This window comes from Penicillium subrubescens (assembly GCF_028828155.1).
Source record: "Penicillium subrubescens strain IBT 31985 chromosome Unknown utg000011l_segment0_segment0, whole genome shotgun sequence".
NCBI lineage: Eukaryota > Fungi > Ascomycota > Eurotiomycetes > Eurotiales > Aspergillaceae > Penicillium > Penicillium subrubescens.
Window position 1 is genome coordinate 513,266 of NW_026643161.1, and position 10,361 is coordinate 523,626.

General features: G+C 46.0%; 1 protein-coding gene across 1 annotated transcript; it reads right to left on the reverse strand.

Annotated features, from left to right (window-relative positions):
• Positions 1–902: 902 nt before the first annotated feature.
• On the reverse strand, positions 903–2,583 carry N7473_012547 (DUF3435 domain-containing protein; the record flags this gene model as incomplete). Its single annotated transcript, XM_057158486.1, has 4 exons — positions 903–1,897; positions 1,958–2,331; positions 2,402–2,496; positions 2,545–2,583. 4 exons carry the CDS (start codon positions 2,581–2,583, stop codon positions 903–905), a joined length of 1,503 nt encoding a protein of 500 aa, XP_057002440.1.
• Positions 2,584–10,361: the final 7,778 nt, after the last annotated feature.

Below are 10,361 nucleotides of genomic sequence, written 5' to 3' on the forward strand. Positions count from 1 at the left end.
CGTCGTACTCCTACTATCCCATCCTGACGGCTGAAAGGCTGAGAAGACTGAGGCAGTGGCATCAGATGCGAGGATAATGATCGTTGTGGGCGTGTTTACGACGCTGGTCGTGATGGTAGTGAGTTGGAGGGCTGAAGTATACCCGCTGGGCTGCATGTATAGAGTTTCAGTGCCGTAGCCATGACGCTCGTTGCGACGGTCGTCATCAGTAGAGCAGGGAAAGAAGCGCTATCTTCCCTGGGCTGTTAGGCAGGGCCCCTTCCATCATTCGGCTCTTCTGCTCTTCAGCGCAGATCTTGTCTCCGCACCGCTGTCAGGATTGCTAGTACTGGGGCAAAATAGAGAAAGGATGCAGGGAAATCCGAGATAGGCATACTCTGTAATTTTGTTGTCCATACCCTGGACCCTGAATGCTACTAGCCTCGGGCGCTTCCGGGATGTTTGAGTTGCATAATCATCATGTGACATAACACACTTCAAACAAACCTTTTAGTAGGCTCTCACGTTAGGAAAAAAACTTCTCTTTGTCCCTCATCACTTCGACTCATTAGCCGCTGTTGCTCCTGAAATTAGTAGGTAGGACTTCGGTCTTACCCCATCAATTAGCTAAGAAGGAAAGAAAATAGAAGGAACGAGGTCTAGGGCATCATTAGCTGCACCACTCGTGATTAATGTTAAATAGTACCTCTCGAGGAAACCGGCTTCAGGAGAGGGCATAGAGGTGTCTGATATATCGAACTTATAAATGAGTTCACGCCTGAAATTATTGTAACCTATGTATGGAAGAATGCGTACATAATTCTCGAAAGAACTTTGAATATATACAAGGGGATTTTAGTCTAAAGAGCAATCATGTCATTCAGAGGTTGCACCAATTTCAAAACGTACGGTAGCAGAAAGGCCTAAGTCTTTAATCTATGCTTCTCATAAGCATGCCTCCTTAGACCATCTTCATGCTCCAGTGACATTTTGCAGTACTTGCAGTGACGGTCATCCAGATGTGCAGTCCTAAAGTGACGAAGAAGATGTTTATGCCTAGAATATTGTTTCATCCGACAGTCTTCCGATTCTTCTAGGTTTCCAAAACATTGGAAGCATCCTAGTGGTCGGGCGGCGGCCTGGATATACTTTTCTGCTCTTCGTAAAGCATCGTCGCGCGGCAAACGTAACATGGGGATCTGTGTAGAAGCTGGTGTAGGGGCGCTGTGTGGTGCAAGACTATCACGACAGGTGGGGGGGTTCTTCGGTCTTCGTCCTCGTCGAGGCCCACCTTCTCGCACACGGCAGTACATACGAACGGCTTCAACTGCCTCGTTGCGCCGCTTCCACTCCCGCTCCAATGACAACGAGGTCGGCCATGTCATCAGCTTTTCCAAAAGAAAAATCTGCTCTGGCAGCATGTTTTCCTCCGCTACCAACCGCTCCTTGGTTTTGTCGTCATGAACTGCTGTTCCCGCAGCAAGCTGTCGCTGAATATCCTCGACTGCTTGACTGCTATCAAATTCTTCCCGGACACGCTTGCGAAGATTGTAAAGGAGCCGACTGCGTGTGTTGATTACATCCCTCTTGAGTTGTTCATGCCGATCCAGTTCAGTGCGGCTCTTCTTGCGGCTTTGTTTCAGACTGAGAGCAAACCTGTCACGTTTGTGGATCGCGTCTTGCAGCTCCGGCATTGTTTCAACACTGGCTTTCTGAGCATCAGTAAGTTCGCGAGGCCGTCGTGTATCAACCCATCTGCCCATCCGAGTGACAGCTCTCATCATCGCTGTGTCAGGTTCCAGACCTCGCATCAAGGCCTGCATGTCTGTACCGATGCGACGTGGGAGATAATGGTTCAAAAACGTTCGAGTACTGGCGTGTTTCATGATCAAGTTTTGTTGTGCGTCGCTCACGAGTCCTTTACCTGCTTAGTTCTCCTTTCTTCTTTCACCCAATGATTAAGAGCTAAGTGACTTACTACTTTGATTGAGGATCGTCCCACCACCATAACGGTTGCAATGTGTGTAAAGGTTAGGAAAGCCTGCAATTTCCCCGAAAGTTTGATACTGCTTTCCTAGAGCTGTGGATGAGATCGGTTGATCTCGCACAATCTGAATAACGCCGCGAGTTGCCACAACCTTACAGAATACATAATGATCTGCCTTCTCGTGTTTCAGGGGTAGTTGTAGCTGCTGCCGGCCATCTTCTAGCCAAAGTTTCCTTAGGTCGTCCCGGGATCTTATTGCAGGGGCACGGAAAGCATCGTCGTCGAAGAGAATACCCAGTAAAAACTCATGTGGGCTTAACATAAGCGAGGGATCATGGATGATCTCGGGAATGATGAAAGTGTTGCTGTTTAATGTCAGTTGTTTGTATCTACAGAGAGCAACTTATCATATAGAAAGTGTTCATCAACCCATACCCTTGTGTCACACCAAGATACTTTTTAGCAAACTCGTAGGTGATCTCCAGTAGAATACGGGGCGGCCCCCCTTTTGGATCTCGTTGGATCGAGCACTGTATGTGTTTGTATTGAAGCATTCTCATTGCACTGATTCGATTCACCGTAAAGCAGGCCATGAGATTGTAGAGGCATTGTTGCATTCGTTGAAGTCCAATATAGAACCGCTTTTCCATCGTACGGAGAACCGCTTCTTGCAAGACAACCACATCCTCAATATATAGCGGTGGCTTCTCTTTTTCATCGGTGATCAACCCTTTCGTTTTCACAATCTTCCGAATGCTCTTCAGAAATCATTCCGTCAGTACTATGTTCATTACAAGAATATTCAAGTCTAACCTTTCTCATTCTTCGTGCCAGATCATGTGGCATTGAGTCCTCGTTGGCTTTCTCGTAATAGCGAAGAAAGTTCTTCCAATACGTACCAAGAGTACTAGCCCTCCGGATACCTTTTGTCCGTCGCCTATCCTGACCCCGCTCTACTCGAAGTAGCCAGTAAAGAAACTTAGTGAACTCTCTCTTTCCTGCCCCCCGAAGGGCGTTCTGAGGCTCATTCCATCTCGAATTGGGAGAGATATACTGTTTTTGATGCTGTTTCCGACAGAATCTGGGCACTAGTTAGGCAATGGATTACAGAGAATATCCACCGGTGGACTTCGCTTACCTTTCCCAACGATTCTTAATAAAAGCAATCTGAGTCTTCGTACCTTCTGCATAGCCATCACTATCGCTATCAGATGAAGTGTTATCCGTCTCGATATCTGGATCTGTTGTCGAATCCCCCACTTCAGCGTCGCTTAAGCCTGCGTCATTCTGCCAGCCTTTGACCGTTGTTATGTTGTCTGGCTGTATTCCTAGTCTGGGCTTCTTTTTCTGCCTTGTGTAGCGAGTCCGACTTCCTCTGTCATCATCAGATGTAGAGCTAGAACCGATTGATAACCTTCGGTTACGCCCACGTTTATGAGCGAGGAAAATTCGAGAGTTGCGTCTACCTGACACTGAAGGACGCTCCGGAGTTGACATGTTGGTTTCGGATTCTGCGTCACTTTTCTCGGACTCTGTGCAAGACGATTCGAAGTAAGGGCTTCCATGGCCAGATCGACGCTGATGCCTAATCATCTTATCGTGTCGTTGGCAGTGATCGGAGCGACCTGCAACGCGGGGAGATACCGAGAGGGAGGAAAACTAGCCTTGGAGGTCAAGTGTGGCAGTGGAGTATGGATTTGAGTATAGTTGGGAGGAAAGGGAATATATCTCAAAAAGCATGGGCGTGCACTATTTATATTGGAAAAGCCATAGCCCCTACTGGAAAAGCCATAGCCCCTACTACTAGATACGAGCGGACCAATTTTTTTTTTCTATCTCCGTCTCCGACTGGGGCCATGCATTGAAAGGTTTTGACGTTACAGGAATCGGCAAGAAATGGGAGGTGAGCCGAGGGTGCGTATAGGTGAGCGCTAGGTTGGCTCTAGGTGAGGGCGGGTGAGAAGCAGGTGAGCGCTGGGTGAGAAGCAGGTGAGAAAGGGGTGATAACAGGGTGATAGCCAGGTGGGTCATGGTCAAGGGGCTGTTTTGCCACCAGGCGTGGGGCTTGTCGGGTGGGTCGCGGGTCCGATAGCGCGTGCGTGGGCGTGTCGCTTTAGGGCCGTGGCATGAAGCCCCTGGGCCGACGACGCCATTTTCGGCGTCAAACGACGCCAATTCTGGCAGCTCCGGCCCAAAACGAAATATACATACAGTAGTCTTAGCTTTAGGGGTCACTTAATTATAAGTGACTTCGGGGCTTTTGAAGAAATTTAGAGAGTTTGCGAGCTTAGGGGCCTCTCAGAATCTTATACCTTAGTAGCTACTTAGCACTGAATAAGTGACATAATTGATAAGGTCACTATCTATAGTAGTGTGATACTATACCTTCCTCTAAAGAAGTCTAGACTTCTTCAGAATTTCAAGAGACTAAATATATTAGATAAGTCTAGGCTTCTTTAGAGGAAGGTATAGTATTATACTACTATAGATAGTAACCTTAACGACTATATCACTTATTTAGTGCTAAGTAGCTTTAGTCTCTTAAAGAAGTCTAGGCTTCTTTAGAGGAAGGTATAGTATTACACTACTATAGATAGTGACCTCATCGACTATGTCACTTGTTTAGTGCTAAGTAGCTACTAAGGTATAAGATCCTAAGAGGCCCCTAAGTTCGCAAACTCTCTAAATTTCTCCAAAAAAGCCCCGAAGTCACTTATAACTAAGTGACCCCTAAAAGCTAAGACTACTCAAAATATAACTCGCAATCTATCACCGAAAGATTCCCTAAAGCTATACCCTGCCCTACTCCTACGACACTGACACTTGATACTTTAAACAAGAAAAGTGAGCTGCTCCTCTTTTGCAAGAATTCACGGTCTTCGTGACGATTACTCATTTCACAGGGTTTACGCGCAGAAATGTGGCATAAAACAGTGTCCTACGTCGTTCTATTGTGGGCTCTAGGTGAATTCACCTATGGTCTTCCTAGTGGTGGTAATGTGGTGGGGGAGATTACTGGGAGGCAGCAGATATGTGCGCGGGTCAGTGGAGGCCAAAGTTGTGCGAATACTTTGAATAACTGCATCTTCAAATGTGCTAATGCCTGGGTACGGTGCGGGTGTCCAACAACAGGGGACTGCTTTACCACAGTGCTGGACTGTCAGGGTGAGAACGGTTGTTTTGGTGCATACGATATATGCATTAAAAGACAAAGCTCATAGGCCAAGCTCGTGAGCAAAACTAATTTTATCTGATTCTTTTATACCGGGTAAACCCTCAAATTATATGCCAAGTCCATCAATGCCAATTTCAAGTAGAAGGTTCGCTAAAAGGTAGCTCAAGCCTGGTGTGAAGCCAAGCGCACGCTAGAGACGAAACCGCAACGTACGGAACAATGCCTGAATTGATTTTCAATTTTATGGACTGATCGTTGAATGCGTATTACTTCTTGTATCTGAGCTCATAGGTCATTACTGGGAGGCGTTTGTTTTATACTGTGCAGTCACGCATAATGGAAAAGCCAATCATATTGGTTACCGTGGTTGGAAACAAGTCATCCGACATTTTCAGTATGGGTCAGGCAGTATGAGTCAGGGCAGATATAGCCAAAGGAAGCACGTTAATTCGTGATCATTTTTGTCCAGAACCAGCGGTGTAAACGGTCTGTCCAGAGACACAAGCTGTGCCTAATCCATGGGCCGCAGGTATTACTTCATCGAACCAGAAAATAATTTTTGCACGGACAGAATTTTATTTCCTATATCTTTCTGGCCCTCCGGTACAGTATCTACCTTGATCGAGATGAGACAAGATAATGTGCGGGGCCGCACGCCCGGATTGGCCAATTGTCTTGTCATTCTGAACCTCGCAAGGTGTTCCAGGCGACGTACAAGTGCCTTCATGCTGTCTGCGTCCGCAGCTAGCAGTGGTCTCAAGGCGTTTTGAATGGCCGCTGGGAGATTGCCCGACCGAGCGCGGACTTTGAAATCGCCGTTATCTTCGATGTAGATGGTGAAAAGTGGCCTACCGTTGTCTCCTTTTCATCGAGGATAAGCCAAATCCAGTCGCTATTAAGTTGATCCCAATCTTTTTTGAAGTTGTCCCTTAGCTTTTCGTCAGGGGTGACAAAGTGGACCGAGATGATGGAAGAACAGCGGTCTAACTATAGCATAGGTTTGCCACGAGCTTTCCCTTGAATAGATCAGATACATTGACTCATAGAGTATTATACTAAGTCACGCTAAAGATACATAAGTGCTAGCACCTCTAGTGCTTATCTCCGGAGCAATCCTCTGCGGTAAAGTTAACAGCCGAGTTAAAGCAACTATCTTTTCCTGGACTGGTAAGGTAGTCTTAAATATTTTCCTAAGTTTAGATTCTTCCTCGCCTCCCTGGCCGTGATTATCATCGGCCCCTTCTTTAGCAGAATGAAAATCTGGAATAAAGTCTAATTTCTTTTTAGTATAGTGGAGTGTATCTTCCTCCCTCTCCTCCTCAATAAGCAAGCTTTCGGAAGGTTGAGCCTCATTAACTAAGATAAGCTATGAGCTTAAGAGATGCCGTTAGATTAAGTGAATATGTTCTTTAAGCTTAGGACTTTCTGCGTCTTTTCGGACTTTTTCCTACTGCTTACAACAAGTATAGGTCATTACCGGAGTTGCTTCTGTAGCTTTTGAACCCAATGGTTATCTATGACTATCTGAGTCATTTCTTCGTTGGGTATATTTTTCGTTGGGTCTTTAGGGGTCTCTACTGGTGGTTCGCCTTTAAGCGGCCAGCCAAAAACATGGTCCTGTTCTTTCAAGGTATGACCGAACCAAAGTAGGTTGTTCCATTCAGTTGGTGTGAAGCTGATTCATTCCTGAGACGGATGCTCCTTTTTGGCTCAATATGAGCTGCGATAAGTCCTCTAATGTTTTTTGTCAGACGGTAAGGAATCTTCTCGCATCTAACTTGGCAAAGTAACCACCGGTAGAACCTTTCCTAACGCTAACCGATGCGCCACTTACGAGAGCAAGGAACACCAGGCCCCAGGAATCAATAGGAGCCGCAGGGAGCGATGCGACAACCCCAAATAATGCAAGCGATTCCACTGGCCTGTAAAGAAATCGTTCTCGTAGCTCGTCTGATAACGCATAGTAGACAAATAGCCAGCAGCACTCTTCTCTGGAGTCCTGAATGTGGCGATGCCATGCATAGCAGCCGGAGAGACAGTGTTCGAAGACTTTCTGCTAGTCGTCCCTTTTTATTCTGAAAGCCTTGGATACTTTTAATCGGAGAATCGTGTTCAGTAGCTAAGTGCGTCGCTCAGTAAAGTCCATATATGCTGTCCTCCCATGCAGTCTGTTTGTAATCGAACCAATGATTTAGCGCCTCTAGTGCTATAGTGAGTTGATCTAACTAAAGAAGTTAAACCTCCTATTGGAAGACAGTGAACAGTGAGTGGTTCGGTAATTTATATCCGCGGGACACTTGCTCGGACTATATAAGCGACTAATAAATCCACGCTGTTAATACCTAGCAATTAGTTAGTCTTGGGTGAATCATGACTAACACATTAAATAGGCGACTTACAAAATAATCCCGCTGAAATTCTGTCCTTTCGGGTAATATTCATGGTGTCGGACAACAAGCACACTATTTTGGCCCAAGGCGACATTCAAGCCAAGCCTGACCCTGCTCCTCAGCTAGAATAGATATTTTAGGGGGATATAACAGCCACACAGTACCATGCAAGTGATGAAGAAGAGCACAGACCAGCGGGTGCTCTAATCCCAAGGTCTTGAGCTGGAGCAGCACTTCCTAAGCCAGCTACAATAATATGCTTTAGATACAGATCTAACGTCTAAGGTGTTAGGAAGGTACATACAGCTACTGTTTGGAACAAGGACAGTACATATAAGTTATACGAGGACAGCGAAGTCTTTTTTAAACGGAATACTACTACTCCGCGCTTTATAACGATCCATCTTAACTGATCAGAGGAGGCTCCTTCGAGCATTATCCAGAACGCAAGCGTCAGCGCCAGCGTTAATGAGTAGCCTTGTCACCGGCAGATTACCGCCCTTCACTGCATCCGGTAATATGTCGGTCAAAGCTTCGACATCAAGATCCCCGGCATCAACGACACATCGAACAATCCCTATATTCCCGTTTCGTGCGGCGATAGAAAGGACCCCCTCCCCATAGCTATTGGGAATGGGAGAAGAGGGTGGTGGCCCTCGAGACCTCATGGTATACTTTACAAGACGATCGACAAAGCTTCTACTGGCTTCCTGCGCATATTATGGGAAAGCAAATAACTACACATACACTCTACCTCGGCTTTTGTCCACCACGAGGATTCTGATGGAGTCGGACGTAACGATCAAGGCTATCCAAATATCTAAGTATAAATACTATAAATATAGGCGTGCATTAGGCAAAGCTTGTACTTTAGGTATCAAGAATCTAGCTGGTATCAAGTTACACTCCAGGTCAGTGCTACCACATGTCAGTGGACTCATTGATTGAACCACCGGCCATCTTGCACTTTACTAGAACAAATTCGCGGCTCATAGAATTCTAGCAAATGGAACAAAGAACGACGTAGCTCAGTTCAACACCAGGGACGGTCTCTTAACTGCGCATGAGCACCCTCTAAACCTGTTGTTGGGGCTGTCCAAACCTCAAAATGTAGAAAATGTAGAGCTATAAAGTACAGTAGTCGCTATTTATATTTGAGGACTGCAAAGATCTTTCTCTGTTACAAAGATAACAAATGCTACGTGACATATTGTCATAACAATTTACTGTCATCATAAAAAACCCTGCCCTTAGCTTCTTGACACGTCCTCTAGGATGTTATGCAAGGCTTGAATTTATCTACGCTCAGCCCCTATTCTCCACGAAAGCACTTATTATCCTAATTGCCTGCTTGTAATTGTGTCTGCATTTTGCATTCATGTACTAAATCTATTAAATATCTCAAAAGTATAGAGCTTCTATTGGGTGTTTAGGAACTGAGCCGTTTAGGGGCTTGGGTAACTAAGTGGGGTTGATCAAAATACATTGGACTTGAGACTGCATCCCAGAACCCACTTAGTTTCTCCACCACTCACCACTGTCAGCGACAGCTCTCAACATAGAAGGAGGTTTTTTTGAGTGAGTGGAGAAGAAATGACGGCGACCTCATTTGCAAGCAAGGGATGCGAGCGAAGCTTCTCGATAAATAAAGGGTGCTGGTTGAGGCGCTAGCTTTCAGAAGCGAACTTTCCATCCGTGGCTTGGTTGAATTTGGTGGCCCACCTCTCCACTATTGTTGCGGATTTGTTATAGGAGACGTAGCAGCGTAGGCGTATAGAAAGCAGCGTTTCTGGTTGACATAACAAACATCAAGCTAGAGAGACGTGTATGCCGGTTCCACGTGTGCTTAAGTGAGGTTTCACTATTGTTGGCAGGGTCAATAGTCGAATTAGGGCAACAATCTTCTTTTGCAGTGGCAAGATCTCATTTTTTAAATGTTTGCGCAAAGCTTGTTGATCGTCCTAACCTGGCATACTTCTCTCGTCTGCATCAAGCTTCCGGATCTCTTCTGTAACAAGTTTTAACTGATTTTGAGCATAGTGCAGCGTGTCTTCTCTCCTCTCTTCTTGAATAATGCTTTTCGGTGACAGAGACTCATCAACCAAGAGGAGTTTAAAGGCCAAGAGAAGTTATCGGATTTTTCCGATGCGGCCCTTAACACCGTTTCCCTGAAACGTTCCGCTCTTCATAAGATCTTCTAGCTCTTCCCATCGCTCATGGCCGGCATAGACTAACTTGCGAAGCTGTTTTGGAGCTGTTGGGCCCACTGATCGTCCATGACGATCAGAGCTAATTCTCCATTCAGCACGTTTGTGGTCAAATCACCTAGCGCTTCTTCTGGTGGCTCACCAGAAAGCGGCCAGCTGAGTATATGGTCACACTCCTTGAACGTATGACCGCTCTACAGCAAGTTATTCCATTCAGGAGAAGTAAGCAAAGTTCGACCCCCGGAGCCCTTCTCCCTTGGCTCAAGATGAGCACATATTGGTCCGGCTATATCGTACTGCCAAATGGTCACGATGAAGTCAATGGCAGACAACTTCGCCACGAAGCTTCCAGTCGAACCCTCTCTCAAGCTCTGTCCCGCGCCATTAGCAAAGGCGAGAACGACCAAGCCCCATAAGCCGATGCGAGCGGCAGGTAATGATTCAACAATCGCCAATGATTGTAGGGAACTCGTAGGTTTCTGTAAAAATCTGCCCCTAATACCTTTAGGTAGCGACTTAAAAATTCGTAGTCAACAGCACTCTCCTCCTTCAGTAGGACGACACCATGTGTAACAGTCTGAGAGACACTCTTCGATAACTTTCTGCCAGTCATCCTTTTTTAT